Genomic DNA, 19,677 nt, shown 5'->3' with positions numbered 1-19,677 from the left:
CCAATGGATGAATTCTTACATTTGAGACACCCGATAGAAGTATGTGGAACCAGGAACTTGAGGGGAACTCTGGTAGAATGATATTAAATTGTGAGAGGCACGGTGGCGCAGCGGTAGAGTTGCTGCTGTACAGCCCCAGAGGTCCGGGTTCAATCCTGACTACGGGTGCTGTGTGTACAGAGTTTGTACGTTCTTCCTGTGACTGCGTTGGTTTTCTCTGGCTGCTCCAATTGTCCCCAGTGTGTGAGATAGTGCTGGTGTCTGGGGTGATCGCTGGTCAAGGAGGACCTGGTGGGCCAAGGGGCCTGTTTCCATGCTGTATCTTTAAATCATAAAAGCCCTGTCTCACGGTGCAAGTTCATTCCAAGAGCTCTCCCGAGTTTAAAAAAAATCAAACGTGGTAAGCACGGAGAATAGCGGGTACGTCGGAGCTCGGGGACGTCTCTTAGCGCCAACGGCAGGTAATCTAGAAGACTCGCTAAAGGCAGGTAAGCTCGGGAAGACTCGTGAAGATTTTTCACCATGTTGAAAAATGTCCACGAGAGCCCCGAGTACCGACGAGTGGCCATTACCGTAAATGTCCGAGTTCGAATCAGGGCAAACTCGGGAGAATTCTTGGAATGAACTCGTACCGTGGGACAGGGGTTTTAAGTGTTATCCTGCAGATAAACACAAAATGCTGGAGCAACTCAGCGGGACAGGCATCATCTCTGGAGAGAATGGGTGATGTTTCGGGTCAAGACCCTTCTTTGGACTGTTCTCAACCCGAAACGTCACCCATTCCTTCTCTCCAGAGATGCTGCCCGTCCCGCTGAGTTACTCCAAGAACCAGGAGTTACTCCAGCCACTTTTGTGTCTATCTTCGATTTAAACCAGCATCTGCAGTTCCTTCCTGCACACAAAGACATCCCTCCTCTTTCTCACCTTCATGTAGAAGCATTTGTCTCTCTCAACCCATTATCTCCCCCTCACCTTCCTGTAGAGGTATTTTCCCCCTCTCTTCAGGGCCCCTGAATTGCAACGGTCACCCGTGCCTGATGCACTGATTTGTGGCCTTGTCCCTGTACAGGTTCTGCCTGCACACACAGATTTATGCACCTTTATGCAACCTCAATACATCTACCCCCTCACGTCAGAATGTATTTTAAAATACCCAATAACATCAACATCAGTAAAGTTGGATATATTCTGGAATCAGCACTCACAATCCCGCTCAAGAGAATCGGAACACAATGATAAATGAGCTTTGTACATTTAAAATGCAAGCACCAAAATGAATATCTATGCATTGGCAACTCCAAATTCAATAAAATTACATTCACAGAGCTACTTCCTGAGGAGACTGAAGGAATTTGCTCTGTCTTCCATGACACTTAGAAACTTCCACAGATGCACCATAGAAAGCATACTGATAGATTCTTGATTAGTACGGTTTATTCATTTAGTTTATCCTTCTTAAATGGGACATCATTTATTTATGATTTATCACTAACCAGTTGATTAGTTCGGGTGTCAGGGGGTTGTGTGGAGAAGGCAGGAGAATGGGGTTGAGAGGGAAAGATGGATCAGCCATGGTTGAATGGCGGAGTAGACTTGATGGGCTGAATGGCCTAATTCTGCTCCTGGAGCCTAAGAAGTTCTATGGAAGATAAAGAGCGAGGGAATTTTAGGATGTTGGTCCTTGGCAGCTTAAGGCTTGGCCATAAATTACGTTTTAATTTATTTTTATTAGGAGTAATTGTACAAGGATAAGACGATCGGCATAACAATGATACAATTATTGTACAGCGTCATTTTTAACCTTATAACCAAAATTTTAAAAAAAAGGAAAACAAGGAAAGAAGGAAAAAAATAATGAAGAAATAAAGTAGAAATAAAGGCCATAAATTAAACTCAGGGTTGAGCAGGAGGCCAGAATGGCAGGATTGCAAAGATAGCGGACAGTTAACGGGCGAGAAGAGATTTTGGAGATAGGAAGGAGGCAAATTTATGGAGCAAATTAGAATTTATGCTCCTGTCCTTGTCCTACCTAGTGACCACTGAGGGGATTATTTTTTTTTAAGTTGATACAAGGTTTTATTTGCAGAGTGAAAGAGAGCAAATGAAAGCAAATGGGTGTTACACACTGGTCACCTGACGATAGTGTCCTTGAACCATTACGGGAGCAGCAAGGCCGATTCAAGGTTATCACAAACCTAATATATGATGAAAGGCAAAGCCCAGCTTGCTTTCTTTGGGAAGAAAAGGAGAGAATGAGATGCGATCTCTTCCAAAGATCGCAGGGGAATTCACAAATATCTGATCACCGTAAAAGGCTAAATATTAATGACTAATTAAAATGGCGATGTACAACAGTACGTCTGGTAGCAAGGAACTGCAGATGCTGGTTTAAACCGAAGATAGGCACAAAGAGGTTACGAGGTTAATTCCCGGGATGGCGGGACTGGCGTATGTTGTAAGAATGGAGCGACTGGACTTGAAAACACTTGAATTTAGAAGGATGAGAGGGTATCTTATTGAAACATACAAGATTAAGGGATTGGACACCCTAGAGGCAGGAAACATGTTCCCAATGTAGGGGGAGTCCAGAACCAGGGGCCACAGTTTAAGATCAAGGGTTAGGCCATTTCGAACAGAGATGAGGAAAAGCTTTTTCACCCAGAGTTGTGAATCTGTGGAATTCTCTGCCTCAGAAGGCAGTGGAGGACAATTCTCTGGATGTTTTCTAGGGAGAGTTAGATAGAGCTCTTAAAGATAGCAGAGTCAAGGGATATGGGGAAAAGGCAGGAACGGGGTACTGATTGTGGATGATCAGCCATGATCACAGTGAATGGCGGTGCTGGCTCAAAGGGCTGAATGGCCTACACTTGCACGTATTATCTTTTGTCTATTGTCTAAAAAGCTGGAGTAACTCAGTGGGACAAGCAGGATCTCTGGTGAGCAGGGATCGGTGACGTTTCAGGTCGAGATCCTTCTTCAGACTGAAGCAGGTGCTGTAAACATTAGCAGAATATAAAATGCTGGAGGAATTCAGGGGGTCAGGCAGCATCTGTGGAGGGAATGGGCAGACGACATCTCGAGTCGGGATGCTTCCTCAAATCTTTCCGAAATGTCATCAGTCCATTTCATAAGTTCATACGTTTTAGGAACAGAATTAGGCCATTCGGCCCATCGAGTACTCTGCCATTCAGTCATGGCTGATCTATCTTTCCCTCTTAAACCCCATTCTCCTGCCTTCTCCCCATAACCCCTGACTAATCATGTGCCTCCACAGATGCTGTCTGACCACCCGCCCCCCCCCACCCCCACATCCCACAGTCGGGTGGGTTTGTAGGTTAATTCACCCGCTGTAAATTACCCTGAGGGTAATGTGGAAGTGGAATAACATAGAACTAGTTTGAACGGGTGATCGATGGTCGGTGGGACTCGGTGGGACGAAGAGCCTGTTTCCATGCTATATATCTCTCAAAGTAAAAGTAAAACAAACTCTTCCTGAAGAAGAAAAGTAGATTGAGAATGTGCAGAGAATTATCAGACCAAGTGAAAAATGTACAACTGTGAAACTGTGGCACGATGGTATCGCGGCAGAGTTGCTGCCTTACGATGCCAGAGACCTGGGTTCGATCCCGACTAGGGGTACTGTCTGTACGGAGTTTGTATGCTGTGACCCGTGTGGGTTTACTCCGGCAGCTCCAAAGACATGTGGGCTTGTAGGCTAATTGGCTTGTTAACAATTGTAAATTGTCCCTCGTGTGTGGTAGGACAGTGTTAGTGTGGGGACCGCTGGTTGGCGCAAACTCTGTGCGCCAAAGCGCCTGTTTCCGCGCTGTACCTCTAAAACTAAAAACGATATGAAATGTAGCTGATCAACTAATCATCCTAGAACCGTAATTGTGATGTAATTAATGAGCTGGATGTTGTGTTAGGGTTTCGATTATCTGACAAACACAAGTGCCATCAAGATGATGGCTGAACTCACATAATAATCTACTCAAAGTTATGAAAAGAACCTTATTAATGCAACAACTGAAGAGGTCATGTCGCAGTTGTATAAGACATTGGTGAGACCGCATTTAGAGTATTGCGTTCAGTTCTGGGCACCGTGTTATAGGAAAGATGTTGTCAAGCTGGAAAGGGTACAGAGAAGATTTCTGAGGATGTTGCCAGAACTAGAGGGTCTGAGGTATAGGGCGAGGTTGAGTAGGCTGGGACTATTCCTTGGAGCGGAGGAGGATGAGGGTTAATCTTATAGAGGTGTATAAAATCATGAGATGAATAGATCAGGTAGATGCACAGAGTAGGTGAATCGAGGACCAGAGGTGAATCGAGGTGAATCGAGGACCCCTTCAACTTAAGTTTGGTTTAAGTTGAAGGGGAAAAGATTTAATTGGAATCTGAGGGGTTACCTTTCCACACAAAGGGTGGGTGGTGGGTGTATGGAACAAGCTGCCAGAGGAGGTAGTTGAGGCTGGGACTATCCCAATGTTTAAGAAACAGTTAGCAGGTACATGGATAGGACAGGTTCGGAGGGATATGGACCAAGTGCAGGCAGGTGCGATTAGTGTAGCTGGGACATGTTGGCCGGTGTGGGCAAGTTGGGCCGAAGGGCCTGTTTCCACACTGTATCACTCTATCATCTATGACTCCAGGTGATGCATCAGATTCACTCATACCTTTAAAGTGGACAAGCCAGGTACATTAGGTGAAACTTGCACTGAATGTTCATTGAATAGAGTGACAAAGTGATTAGTGATTAGTGATCAGTTGAATTTATAACACTGTTATAACGTAAATAATTAACCAATTACATAAATCTGTACAAGTAATTATTTGAATTGTGAGATGTGGTATAGAATATATGTTTGTACAAAGAATACATTTAAGTGCTTATTTGTATCAAGTATGCACTTTCAGAATTATTTATTTCAATAAAAAATGACAGGGACACAAAGGAATTGAGTAACAATGTATTGGACCACATCCGAATTAGAGGTAGTGCTGGCAAATAGAATTTGAATCTGCCAAGTGTGTTTCCCTAAAGTCAAACTAGGGCAGGACTTACACAAGAAACACCTTTGAGAATGTTGCAGAGCAGAAAGATCTACTGGGATGGGTAGAAACTGAAGATAGGCACAAAATGCTGGGAGTAACTCAGAGGGACAGGCAGCACCTCTACAGGGAAGGAATGGGTGGCGTTTCGGGTCGAGACCCTTCTTCAGACACACGGTTCCCTGAAAGTGACCCCACAGGTGATGTAGAAGGTGTTTGACATACTGACCTTCAACAGAGAAGGATGCGAGTACAGGAGTTGTAACTATAATGTACAGGTGCAGAATTGGCACATCCGGCGTGCTCCACCATTTGATCGTGGCTAATCGATCTTTCCCTCTCAATCCCGTTCTCCTGCCGTCTCCCCGTAACTTTTGATGCCTTTACTAATCAAGAACCTATCAACCTTCATTACCACTGGGTTATAAGCTGCCTAAACGAAATATGTGATGCTGTTCCTCCAATTTGTGTTTAGCCTCACTCTGACAATGGAGGAGGCCTAGGACAGAAAGGTCAATAAACAATAGGTGCAGGAGTAGGCCATTCGGCCCTGCGAGCCAGCACTGACATTCAATGTGATCATGGCTGATCATCCCCAATCAGTACCCCGTTCCTGCCTTCTCCCCATATCCCCTGACTCCGCTATTTTTAAGAGCCCTATCTAGCTCTCTCTTGAAAGCATCCAGAGAACCTGCCTCCACCGCCCTCTGAGGCAGTGAATTCCACAGACTCACCACTCTTCGTGAGAAAAAGTGTTTCCTCGTCTCCATTCTAAATGGCTTACTCCTTATTCTTAAACTGTGGCCCCTGGTGCTTGACTCCCCCAACATCGGGAACATGTGTCCTGCCTCTAGCGTGTCCAAACCCTTAACAATCATATATGTTTCAATGAGATGCCCTCTCATCCTTCTAGACTCCAGAGTATACAAGCCCAGCTGCTCCATTCTCTCAGCATATGACAGTCCCCGCCATCCCGGGAATTAACCTTGTGAACCTACGGTGCACTCCCAGTGTGGGAATGGGAAGGGGAATTACGGTGTTTGGCAACCGGGAGATCAGGTAGGTCCAGGCAGACAGAATAATACACTTGGTTGTGGGTGCAACACAATTAGATTTTGTGAAGATAGACTTGTGTTGTCCACATGACTAGCAAGAAGCAGGCCTCAATATTCCTTTCACTACTTTGTACCAATGAGTGGGAAAACCACCAGACAGATTGAGTTTTAGAGTTTATAGTTTTATTGTTACACTACACGTTCGAGAACCAGAGGACACAGGTTTACGGTGAAGGAGGAAAGATTTAATAGGAATCAGAGGTGAAACCTCTTTTCACACAAAGGGTGGTGGGTGTTTGGAACGAGCTGCCAGAGGAGGTAGTTGAGGCAGGGACTATCGCAACATTTAGACAGGTACATAGATCGGACAGGTTTAGAAGGATATGGGGCCAAACACAGGCAGGTTGGACTAGTGTAGCTGGGGCATGTGGGTCGGTTGGGCCAAAGGGTCTGTCTCCACGCTGCACGACTCCATTAATGTGGCTATCTGTATTTTATGTTATATTGTAAACTTCTTCATTCAAATTAATGGGGAAAAAGGGATGTGGTAATCTGACTGCCTTAAAGATCAATGGTATCGATAAATGACTTCAGAACCATAAAGAATCTTTCATAAAAGGTACATACTTTCACTCAAACCCTCAATGCAAAACAATCTCAAAGAGTCATCCAGCACACAACCAGGCTGTTCAGCCAACTTGCCCATGGTGACTTTAAGATGCCCCGCCAAAGCCAGACACATTTACTCATATACTCATACACCAGACACATATAAAGAGGGTAGTTAATCCGTAGAACCTATTGCCACAGAGGGCTGTGGAGGCCACGTCAGTGGATATTTCTAAGGCAGAGATAGACAAATTTGTGATTAGAACGGTGTCAAGGGTTATGGGGAGAAGGTGGGAAAATGGGATTAGGGGATCAGACATGATTGAATGGCGGGGTAGACTTGATGGGCCGATTGGCCTAATCCTACTCCTATAACTTGTGAACATTTCTCCACATTTAGCCCTTATCTGTCTTAATATTTCATAACCATGTACTTGTCCAAGTGTCTTTTAAATGTTGTTATAGTGCCTGCCTAAACTACCTCCTCTGGCAGCTCGTTCCATACACCCACTTAACCTCTGAGTGGAAAAAGTTGTCCCTCAAGTTCCAATTAAATGTTGTCCCTCTCCCAATAAACCTATGTTCGCTGGCTCCCGATTCCCCTAGTCTGGGTAAAAGACTCTGTGCCTAACCCTATCCATTCTCCTCATGATTTTATACACTTTTATATGATCACCCCTCAGCCGCCTGTGCTTCAAGGAATAAAGTCCTAGCCTGCCCAACCTTCCCCTGTAGTTGAGGCTCTTGATTCCTGGCAGAATCCTCGTAAATCTTCTCTGCGCTTCTTTTCAGATTAATATCATGCTTTCTATTTCAGTGACCAAAACTCCAAACGCAGCCTCAAAAATGTCTTCTACTCGTAAATGACATGCATTTTACATCAACCCCCAATTTTCCGGCACCCTTGGTTCCAGAGCCTTGCCGGATTATCCGTTTTGCCGGACCACGGCCTCTGAGAGGAGTCCAACGGTACTGGGACAGTTGGCCTAGGCCGCTGAGGAGCCGAGATACCGGCCCGCAAAGCCGGCCTCGGAAGTCAGCTATGGGAACGGATCTGCTGCCTCTGGCAGGGCCGGATTTCCAGATCCCTGGCCACACGGCGCAAATTCAACCCGCCGATCGACCGCGGAAGTCCCAATGAGGTAGAGATGGGCTGCCTCTCCCGGCCTAGGCACCGCATTTTCGAGGGGGCCTTCCGGGGTGAGGCGCCGATTTAAAGTGCATTCTCGGAATTTTGACCGGATTAAATGAGCTGCCGGGCCACCGAATGCCGGAAAATGGACATGGTTTATATAAAGTTTAACACGGAACATTCAACTGCCCTCTTAAGCCCTTATGGGATAGAATAACCATTTAATGCGTATGCACCATCTGCTTTTCAGGTACGACTTTAAGCATGGTGTCACTTCATTAGAAGCAATTATAATTCTACATTGTGGTACCAAGACTGGAAATGGAACTTCATTTTTTGTTAGGTTGATTAATGGATCAATTGGGGTTTAGGGGTGGGGGTGGGGAGGGAGAGGGTGGCAACCAGGTTCAGTGGACACATTTATCCAGGATTCCCCTTTCAGATTGCAAGCCAGAGGCCTTGGGTATACAGAGGGAGGTCAGCATGAGTCTCAGCATAGATTTCAGCCATCCATCCTCCCTAGAGTCCTAGAGTACACACAGGTCTACTGTGAGCAACACCTGCACTTCTTGTGAGGAGATCTACCAATTTAACCCCCTCCCCTTTCTCCCCTCAACCCCCCCCCCCCCCTTTCCCTGTACCCCACCTGGACTCGCACCCATTTCTCCCCTCCCTCTCCCCTTCCACGTACATTCCTTCCTCTGGCTTCACAATTCACAACTCTTCAATCCTTTTGTCTCGCACCTTTTTCTTTTCATCTCTGGCCTCTGTCCACCATCTCCCTATTGAACACCTACCCTCACCTGTGTTTACCTATAATCTGTCCCTCCTCGCTTCCAGTTTTTCTCTCCCCCCCCCCCCCCCCACCACCACACACACACACAAACAGTCTGAAGAAGGGTCCCTACCCAAAACGTCACCTATCCATGTTCTCCAGGGATGCGGCCTTACCCTCTGAATTACTCCAGTACTTTGTGACTTTTTTTTGTAAACCACCATCTGCAGTTCCTTGTGTCTCCACAGTTTCCTGCCCTCCCCATCCACCTACATTCCTTCCTCTGGCTTCACAATTCGCAACTCTTCACCTCTGCATGTTTATTTTAGTTTAGAGATACACCATGGAAAATGGCCTTTTGGCCCATCAACAATCACCTGTACACTAGTTCTGGGTTTTGCCTTAACATGTGGTATGAAGGGCTGCCTCACTCACTGAACGACAGGCAGCCCTCCAGTCCACACGACCTAAATATTGTCCACTATCTTTACATTATCCAGTGCAAATGTGTCTTCACACCATTGATAGGCAAAATGAAACATAAAGATTTCTGCTATTTTCATGACACGGTGGTGCAGCGGTAGAGTTATAGCACCAGAGACCTGGGTTCGATCCCGACTATGGGTGCTGTCTATACAGAGTTTGTATGTTCTCCTCGTGGGTTTTCTCTGGAATCTCAGGTTTCCCCCCACATTCCTAAGACGTGCAGGTTTGTAGGTTAATTGACTTGGTATAATTGTAAATTGGCCCTAGTGTGTGTAGGATAGTGTAAGTGTGCAGGTATTGCTTGTCGGCGCGGTATGAGTGGGCCGAAAGGCCTGTTTCCGCGCTGTATCTCTAAACTACACAACATGAGGCCACTGCGTCACATCTTTCTAAACCCTCCCTTTCCATCTTCTGTAGAGTTTGCTCTCTCCACAACTCCTTGGTTCACTCATCTCTTCACACCGAAAACACCCGCTGAGCTCCTCCAGCTTTTTTTTTGCTCAAGATTCCAGGCGGGCCATAGGGTCAGATTCCACGCTGTTTCTCTATGCTAAACACCCGCAGTCTCTTATGACCTCGAAAATAAAAATGTGTTTAGGATCAAGTTCAGGTTGGGGGGGTTCTTCAAACCCTCTGCAGCACAGTGGCGCCAGAGACCCGGGATCAATCCCGACTATGGGTGCTGTCTGAAAGGAGTTTGCATGTTCCCGCCGTGACTGCGTGGTTTTTCTCCGAGTGTTCCGGTTTCCTCCCACACTCCAAAGACGTACAGGTTTATAGGTTGATTGGCATTGGTAAAAAAGTAAATTGTCTCTCGTGTGTAGGATAGTGCTAGTGTATGGGATGATCGCTGGTCGGCGGGGACTTGCTGGGCCAAAGTGTACATTTCCGTGCTGTATCCCTAAACTAGTCTAAGCTTGACCTTCCGGGGCAGAGCTGCCACAAGCCTGGCACTGGTGGCATCCAACTCCAGCCCATGAAGGGCAGGAGCCAGGAGTCACCGCCCATGTTGGGTCAAGGGCAGACAAAAATGCTGGAGAAACTCAGCAGGTGAGGCAGCATCTATGGAAATAGGCAACGTTTTGCCTGATTTTCCAGCATCCGCTTTCCTTCTTAAACATTGGGTCAAGGGCTGACAGGAAGGGGGAGGCAGGGTGATATTCTAACAGGGAAGAGCATCTGAGCCATATAATAACTGGGAGGGGATAGTTTGGTCATAAACTGATTGGAAAGGGGAAGTTGAGTTATATAAAAGGACACAAAATGCTGGTGTACTTCAGCAGGTCAGGCAACATCCCTGGAGAACATGGATAGGCAACATTTCGGGTCGGGACCCTTCTTCAGTCTGGCCCTTCGTCCCGACCTTAAACGTCACCTATCCATGTTCTCCAGAGATGCTGCCTGACCCGCTGAGTTGAGAATTTAGAGATACAGCATGGAAACCGGCCCTTCGGTCCACACTGACCAATCATCACCCATTTACACTAGTTCTATGCTATCCCATCCTACACACTAGGTGCAATGTACAGAGGCCAATTTGCCTACAAATCTGCACATTTTTGGATAGTGATGAGACACTGGAGAAAACCCAGGCAGTTCACAGGGAGAACGTACAAACTCCGTACAGACAGCACCCGTAGTCAGGATCGAACCCGGGTCTCTGGCGCTGCAAGGCAGAAACTCTACCGCTGCGCCACCGTGCCTCTCATAATTTAATATAATTCTACCAGTTCTTCCCGCAACTTCCAGCATTCCATACACTTCTATCAGGTGTCAAATATAAGAATTCATCCATCGTACAATGAATTTCATGCACCGCATTTGTTCAAACCCACGCAGTCACAAGGGAGAACGTACAAACTCCATACAGACAGCACCCGTAGTCAGCATCGAACCCGGGTTTCTGGCGCTGTGAGGCAACGTCTCAAACCAGTACTTTGTGTCCTTTGGTGTAAACCAGCATCTAGATTTCTCTGCCGCTACACAATTGGGTTATATAATTACAGGGAGGAGGCACTCGGGTTAGAGACTGATGTGGAGGGAGTAAAAGAGTCAGGAGGTGATGGGGTGGGCTGGGTCAGGGGCCTACAGACAGGTGTAGACAGCACATAAGGAGAGGCAGCTGGGGCTTACACCGATGGGGAAGGGGAGGTAGGGTCAGGGGGCAGCTGCTCCAAGGGCAGGCGGGGAGGGGGCAGCTGGCACAGGTGCCCCACAGAGAGAGGGAGAGAGCAGCTGGGTCATAAACCTGCAGGAGGGTGGGAAGATGGGTCACATTGTGATGGGGGGGGGGGGGGGGGGGGGAATGGGGGGTAATTGGGTCAGGGGAAGAATAAGCCAACAGGTGAGGGGGGCAGCTATGACTGGGGCCCAGAGGAAGGGGGGAGTTGGGTCACATTCCAGGAATGAGTGGGTTAGCATATGACGATCGTTTGATGGCTCTGGGCCTCTACTCGATGGAGTTTAGAAGGTTGAGGGGGAACCTCATTGACAGAGTGGATGTGGAAAGGATGCTTCCACTGGTGGGAGAGTCTAGGACCAGAGGTCATAGCCTCAGAATTAAAGGGCACCCTTTTAGAAAGGAGGCGAGGAAGAACTTCTTTAGTCAGAGGGAAGCTAATCTGTGGAGACCGTCAGTGTATACTTTTAAGGCAGGGATAGACAGATTTTTGATTAGAACAGGTGTCAAGGGCATGAAAATGGGATTAGGAGGCAGAGATCATACATGATTCATTGGCGGAGTAGACTCGATGGGGCGAATGGCCTAATTCAGCTTCTATAACTTGTGAACAAGTAGGGAGGGAGGCTGCTGGGTCATAGACTGGGTCATAGACTCCAGAAGCAGCCACGGAAAGGGGAGTAGTCTGATCATATGGGGAGGGGAGTAGTTTGGGTTGGGGAGGGGGCAGTTACTTCAGGGGATAGTTCGACAGTAATCCGATGGGAAAGGTGCACAGCTGGGACCGGAGCCCAAAGGGGAGGGGGAGGCGGTCATGCCATATTCCTGGAGGGGGAGGGGGCAGTCACATCCTACACTGGCAGGGAGCGGGTAGTTGGGTCGTATTTTTACAGGGGACAGGGTAGCCAAGACATACACTGGCAGGGAGGGGTTAGTTTGGTCGGGGGGGGGGGGGGGGGGGTAGCTGCTTCATGGGGGTCGTAGCATCATACATTGGCAGGGAAGGGGTGGATGGGATGGGCCCACAGGGAGAGGGGTAAGTTGGGTCAGTTGGGTCTTATTGTGACGGGGAGGGGGTAGTTGGGTTATATTGTCACAGGGAGGGGTAGATAGGTTCATATTGCTACATGGAGCAGTGGAAGGATTATGTATGTGTAGGAATGAACTGCAGATGCTGGTTTAAATCGAAGGCAGACACAAAAAAGCTGGAGAAACTCCGCGGGACGGGCAGCATCTCTGGAGAGAAGGAATGGGTGACGTTTCAGGTCGAGACCCTTCTTCAGGGAGTAGGGTTATATTGTCACAAGGAGGGGGGATATAGTTTATATTGATAGAGAGGGAGGAGGAGATGGAGTTATACTATCACAGGGAGGGAGGGGATAGTTGGTACAGGACCCCACAGGGGAGGGGTGAGATGGGTTTATATTGTCACAGGGAGAGGGTGGTTGTGTTATATTGTTATAGAGGGGGAGATAGGTTTATATTGACACAGGGAGGGAGAGATAGGTTTATATTGACTCAGGGAGGGAGAGGTGGGTTTATAATGTTCTAGAAGGAGGGGGTAGTTGTGTTATAATGTTCTAGAGAGGGAGATAGGTTTATATTGACTCAGGGGAGTTTATAATGTTCTAGAGAGGTGGGTTTATAATGTTCTAGAAGGAGGGGGTTTATAGTTGTGTTATAATGTTCTAGAAGGAGGAGGGGGTAGTTGTGTTATAATGTTCTAGAAGGAGGGGGTAGTTGTGTTATAATGTTCTAGAGAGGGAGATAGGTTTATATTGACACAGGGAGGAGAAGGTGGGTTTATATTGTTGTAGAGGGAGGGGGAGCCGGCTCTGGGCCCACTGCCCCTGTCCCGCCCCCAGCAACCGGCCTGGACGTGAAGGAGCCGCCATTCGCTTCCGGGCCGCTGTATTTAGTGGGGAGAGAAGGAGATGAGGGGTTGTGTGGAGCTGCCCGGTGGAGGGGGGAGAGGGGAGGGGGTGTCTGTACCCCGTCTCCCCGTCCCCAGGCCCGGGACCCCACGTCTCTCCCCGCTGTCCCGGACACCGGCGGTGAAGGTGACCTTCAGCCGGCGGCCTAGGGCTGGGCTGCCGCTCCCCGGCTCCGACTGACTGAGGGTGGAGTGGAGATTGACGGGGGGGGGCATGAGGGAGGTTGCCCCCTCCTCGCCTCCTCTCCCCTAGGCCGCGGCTCCAGCCCCGGCCTTTCCCCCAGGCCCGGCCCGGTAACTGAGGGGGTGTCGCGGGCTCCCGATGTCCGGCCCACAGACACACACACACCCACACAGACACACAGACATACACACACACAGACACACACACACACACAGACACACACACACACACACACAGACATAGACACACACCAGCCCCCTCCCTGCTCCACACCACCCCAAACCCATTACACCCCACCCCACACACACTCCACTCACCTCCCACCCAGACCCCTACCCTTTATCCACATTGACATTTCCCTTATCCACTTCCTAATCTCTTATAATAATCTTTCCCTTATCCCCTCCTCACCTCTTTTAAATCACCTTTACCTTATCCCCTCAACCCATTACAGTCCCCAGACATATAAACAAGGTACCCCCTCCCCACACAATACCTCTCCTTTATCCACCTCCCTCCTAACCCCCCCATTTAAATCAGGATTAACCCCCTTTAATCCTCCCCAAACCCACCTCACATCCACCTTTCTCCCCACCATAACCCACTTTTCCCCTTTACACATCTCCCTCCAAACCCTCTTTTACCCACCTCACCCCTTTCTTTATGCACCCTCCTTCCTCACCTCTACTCCTTATCCCTCTAACCTCTCATTCACCCCCTAATCCCCCTACTCTCCTTGCCCCACTAACTCCCTCTAATCACCCGACCTACCTTCCACTTTTATCTAACCCCCAACATCTCAACTGTTACCCACTACACACACCTGCAAAAGGGGGACACACCTACAAGGACTTGTCCTCCCTTCGCCCCCCACAACAAGCCACTGAATCTGTTCATCATATCTCTGACTCTGGCACTAACATTGCACTTCTGGGGTCACTGTATTTCACCAGGACACGTTGAAACGTGGAAGGAAGGTTGCAGGGTTGTGTAACCGTCTGCGGGTGGGAATGGAAACCTCGTGTGTTTTGCACGACCAAGGGTTAGGGTTATGTGTGTGTGTGTGTGTCTCCCCCATACAAGCCTTAGTTGCCCCTGTTGCACACACACACACAGAGCCCGGCCGGGGACTCGTGTACTGTGACCTTTAACTCACCCGCCTCCCGTTTAATGTCACAGCCCCTCTCGCCGCCCTCTCCGGTGTCCTCCGCCGCCGCCGGGCACGTTTCATCTGTCTTGCTCACCATTCTCCCCTCTGCTGCTCCTGGGCTGGTTGCAAGATGCTCACAGAGACAGACAGACACTATCACAGTGCAGGCTGAGCAGCGCACGGAAGCACAGCGCCGGCTCTGCTGCCAACACACGTGCTGTCAGAAGGGTTTCTCTCTCTCTCGCTTCCCCTCTCCCTCCTCTCTCTCTTTCCTCTCTCTTCTCTCCCCCCTCCCTTCCCTCTCCTCTTCCAAGGGGGGTGGGTCTGATACGGCTGGCGAGACGTCCCAACCTTGCTCCTTTCGAAACCACACTTAAAGTTTGCCCTGATCTTGAAACAAATTGTGTGCAACGCAGAATCAACAAAAAAAAACACATTTATTGAGACCTTATATATTTCTTTACAGATTGTCCGCAACTCAATATCACTCACCACCCACCAAAAAATAGATGCACATTTTTTGAGATTGTATGTGTCTTTTACAATTAAATCACCCCCCAAACAAATAATTGCACTTTGTGGAGATTTTATGTGATTTTTACAAATTGTCCGGAACTCAGTATCAATCAACCCCCGCCCCCCAAAAATTGCATATTTATGGCGACCTTGTGTAATGTTTACGAGTTGTCTGTCACTCAGTATCAATCCAGCACCTCCCCAACATTCATTTCACATTTATTGAGCCATTATGTATTTTTTTCAAATATTCTGAAATACAGTATCAATTAGCACCTCCCAAAATAAAATAATTTTACATTTATTGAGAACTTATGTAATTTCCACAAAATGTCTGCAATGCAGTATCAATTAACTTTGTTTTAAACTCCTTGTAAAAATAATTTCATATTTATTGAGACCTTAGTGTTGGCAATTAACAAATTGTCAGTATTAATCACCACCCCTCAAAAACATAATTGCACATTTATTGAGATTTTATGTAATTTTTACAAATTTTCTGTAACTCAGTATCATTCACCACCCCCCATATAAATATTTGCACACTTATTGAGACCTTGTGTATTGTTCACAAATTGTATTAACCACCCTCTCCCCCACAAAACGAATTTCACATTTATCGAAACCTTATATAATTTCAGCAAATTTACAAACCAATTATATGAATGCACAAATACCACTATAACCAAACAAATCTTTGCAAGTCTTTTGAGATCTTATGCTTAATTTTTCCAAATATATTGTGTGCATTGCACAATCAAATGCCAATCCCCAAATAAGTTATTGCGACCTTCTATACAATTTTTCCAAATAAATTATATGCTCCACAATATCAAACACCACAACAAAAATAATTGTAAATTTATTGGCACCTTATGTCATTTTTCTAAACAAACAAATTGCGTGCAACGCACAATCAAATATCACTCCCCATCAAAGAAAGAACCATTGCATATTTATTAAGACGTCATAGCATAATTTTTCCAAACAATTATTTTGGAAATCTAACAATTATTTTGTTTCCTCCCACATCCCAAAGGCGTGCAGGTTTTGAGGTTAAATGGCCTCTGTAAAATTACCCCTGGTGTGTGGGAGTGGATACAAAAGTGGGATAACATAGAACTAGTGTAAACGAGTGGATGGCATGGACTCGGTAGACCGAAGGGCCTGTTTCAATGCTGTATCTCCAAACTAAACCAAGATGTCACTTACTATTTTTTATTTGTGTTTCTTTTGCCCTCTGACCTTTACCAAAGTCATTGTTTTCAGCCTTGGGATAGAGTTACCAGTAAAACTGTGTACAAGGTTAAACTGTAGTGAACGGGTGCTTGATGATCGGCATTGACTGAGTGGGCTGAAGGGCCTTATTCATAGAAACATAGAAATCATGGAAAAATAGGTGCAGGAGTTGGCCATTTGGCCCTTCATCGCCATTCAATATGATCATGACTGATCATCTAAAATCAGTACCCTGTGCTGTTATCACCTAAAAACCCATTGGAAAAATATTATCCCACAACATAACATCAAATTGCAAAACAAATATCTGCTCATGTCTGATTATTGAGTGTTGACAAAGAATCGCTACTAAATTAATGTAAAATAAAGAAAGGTACAGACCCAAAATGCTGGAGTTACTCAGCGGGTCAGGCAGCATATCCGAAGAAAAGGGTCTCGACCCGAAACATCACTTATTCCTTTTCTCCATAGATGCTACCTGACCGGCTGAGTTACTCCAGCATTTTGTGTCTATCTTCAGTGTAAACCAGCATCTGCAGTTCCTTCCTTCACATGGAAAAATACTATACAGGAACAGGCCCTTCGGCCCATAATGTCTGTGTTGAACAGGATGCCAAATTAAACTAATCGTCAAGCTAAATTCTGGTGCAAAAAATTATCAGATGAATTATTTTATTTCTTCATGTTCTAATCTAAATGAAGCTTAATGTGCTTTGAAAAGAAAGAAAATTTTTTTTTTTTTCCAGAATGTGAATGCTGTTTGTAATAATGATTCCCCAGAGTGTGCAGGCACGAGGAACTGAAGAAACTGGTTTACAAAATAAGACCCAAAGTGCTTGAGTAACTCAGCAGGTCAGGCAACATTTCTGGAGAACATGGATAAACCTAGCCTATCCAAGTTCTCCAGAGATGTTGCCTGACCTGCTGAGTTAATCCAGCACTTTGAGTATTTTCCTCCAAAATATATGCTTCGAAAAGCAAATATATTTGCTTGTGTAATTTCAGACACGCATAAAGAGATGATTTCAGAGATGATTTCACCACAACTTCATATTTTTTACATTATATGCAACCATAAAATTGTCCCTTCCCCAAAAATATGGAACTCCTCCAAAACTTGTAACCTCTACCAACATTGAACGATGAGACATGCAGGCACATGGGAATACCATCACTGGCCAGTTCTCCTTCCACTCGACTTTTAGATGTAGCGGGTAGACCTCCTGCGTCAGGGTTCAATCCTGACCTTGGGCGTTGGCGGTGTGGAGTTTTCACGTTCTCCCTACGACTTCATGGATTTCCTCTGAGTGTTTTAGTTTAGTTTAGTTTAGAGATACAGCGCGGAAGCGGGCCCCTTCGGCCCACCAAGTCCGCGCCGACCAGCCATCACCCCGAACACTAGCACTATCCTACACACAAAGTACGATTAACAATGTTTACCAAAGCCAATTAGCACTAGGAGCAATTAGGTAAACCACCGCTAGTGTTTAGGGGGTGGATGAGAAAGTAGATAACATAAAATGGGTCGGCATGGACTCAGTGGGCCGAAGGGCCACCTTCCACGTTGTTTCTCTAAACTAAATGAGCAACCAAAGAAACTAAGTATTTGTCAATAATGAGTACTGGATGAAAGAAATGGCATTGGAGAGAGCAATATTATGATCATCATCTCCCGAACTGTTATTGATTGTGAAGTTGTTCGTGTAGGTTAGAGATTAGCAAATGTTTAAGAAAGGAGGGAGAGAAAAACGGAGAGCTACCAACTTGTTCAACCAACACCGATGGTCAGAGAAATTCTACAAATTACAATGAAGGATGTAACAACACAACACCTGTGGAGAGGATGTTACCACCAGTGGGAGAGTCTTGGACTAGAGGTCACAGCCTCAGAATTAAAGGACGTTCTTTTAGGAAGGAAATTAGGAGAAATTTCTTTAGTCAGAGGGCGGTGAATCTGTAGAATTCTTTGCCACAGAAGGCTGTGGAGGCCAAGTCATTGGGTATTTTTAAGGCAGAGATAGATAGATTCTTGATTTATACAGGTGTCAGAGGTTATGGGGAAAAGGCAGGAGAATGGGGTTAGGAGGGAGAGATAGATCAGCCATGATTGGATGGCGGAGTAGGCGTGGTGGGCCGAATGGCCTAATTCTACTCCTATCACTTATGACCTTATAAGAATAATAGAATTGAGCAGAGCCAGCATGGATTTATGAAATGTAAACCTCTGCTGGAGATCTTTGAAGATGTGACCAAATAACTGAAATGGGGAAAGGTATTGAAGGTAGGGTTGCTCTCTCAAAGTGTCCCATTTGCCCACATTTGGCCCACATCCCTCTAAACCTTACCTATCCATGTGGCTGTTCAAGCATCTTCTAAATGCTGTGATGGTACCTGCCTCAACTACCTCCTCTGGCAGCTCATTCCATATACTCACCACCCTCTGTGTGAAAAAGTTGCCCCTCAGGCCCCTATTAAATCTTTCCCCTTTCACGTTAAATCTATGTACCCTACTGTGGGTAACAGATTCTGTGCATCCACCCTATCTATTCCCCTCATCATTAAATACGCCTCCATATGTCCACGCCTCAACCTGGGTAATCAAACTGTGCATCTACTTCATCCATTCGCCTCATGAACAGGTCTAAAGGGCCAGACTGAGACATAAAGGGCCTGTCCCACTTTGCCGTCATTTGCGCCTCATTTACGTGTTATATGTAAAATAGGTCGACGCTTCGTGACACGTGGGGTGCGTGTGGGTGACGCACGCATGGCGTGGAATCGCATGCGGTGGTGCGCAGTATCGCGCGGCGCTCCAGGATTTTGTAGTGTAACGAAATCCTCGCACGCCACCTACGTGACGTATCGCGTACGCAGGCTGGGGCATTGGCGTCACTCGCTGGCATCCCGACGTCTCACGAGTATCGCGTGGTGATGCATGGTTACGTCACCGTGCGTCAACGTCCGTAACCATGTGTTGCCGCGCGCCGCAGGAGTATTCTAATGATGTCACGCGCACCAGGCGGCTGTGCTGACGCGTGATTTGCGCGCGACATCGCGCATCACGACGCATCGATCTATTTTACATATGACACGTAATTGAGGCGCAAATGACGGCCAAGTGTGACAGGCCCTTTAGGAACTACAGATAATGGAATCTTCAGCAAAACACAATGTGCTGGTGGAGCTCAGCAAGTCAGGCATCATTTGTGGAGGGGATGGGCAAGAGGAGAATTGTGGCGGGACCCTTCTTCAAACTGATTAATACTGAAGAAGGATCCAGACCCAAAATATGGACTGTCCATTCCCTCCACAGATGCTGCCTGACCCATTGAGTTACTCCAGTACTTGTTTTTTGTTGAAGGGCCAGTTG

At 46.8% G+C, this 19,677-nt stretch overlaps 1 protein-coding gene across 3 annotated transcripts in view; it reads right to left on the bottom strand.

Annotated features, from left to right (window-relative positions):
• cluha (clustered mitochondria (cluA/CLU1) homolog a) overlaps positions 1-14,841 on the bottom strand; it is a 105,436-nt gene extending 90,595 nt beyond the window's left edge. The window contains exon 1 of one of the 3 annotated variants that reach the window (XM_055657564.1): positions 14,559-14,841. In XM_055657564.1, the coding sequence (XP_055513539.1) occupies positions 14,559-14,649 (91 nt within the window). In that variant the 5' untranslated portion in view covers positions 14,650-14,841. The remainder of the gene's footprint in view (positions 1-14,558) is intronic. The other 2 variants (XM_055657566.1, XM_055657567.1) reach the window with 2 other exon arrangements.
• Positions 14,842-19,677: the final 4,836 nt, after the last annotated feature.

Source organism: Leucoraja erinacea, chromosome 28 (assembly GCF_028641065.1).
Source record: "Leucoraja erinacea ecotype New England chromosome 28, Leri_hhj_1, whole genome shotgun sequence".
Lineage (NCBI taxonomy): Eukaryota > Metazoa > Chordata > Chondrichthyes > Rajiformes > Rajidae > Leucoraja > Leucoraja erinaceus.
The sequence above is the reverse complement of the archived record's forward strand: the minus strand, read 5'-3'. Positions and strand labels throughout refer to the sequence as shown.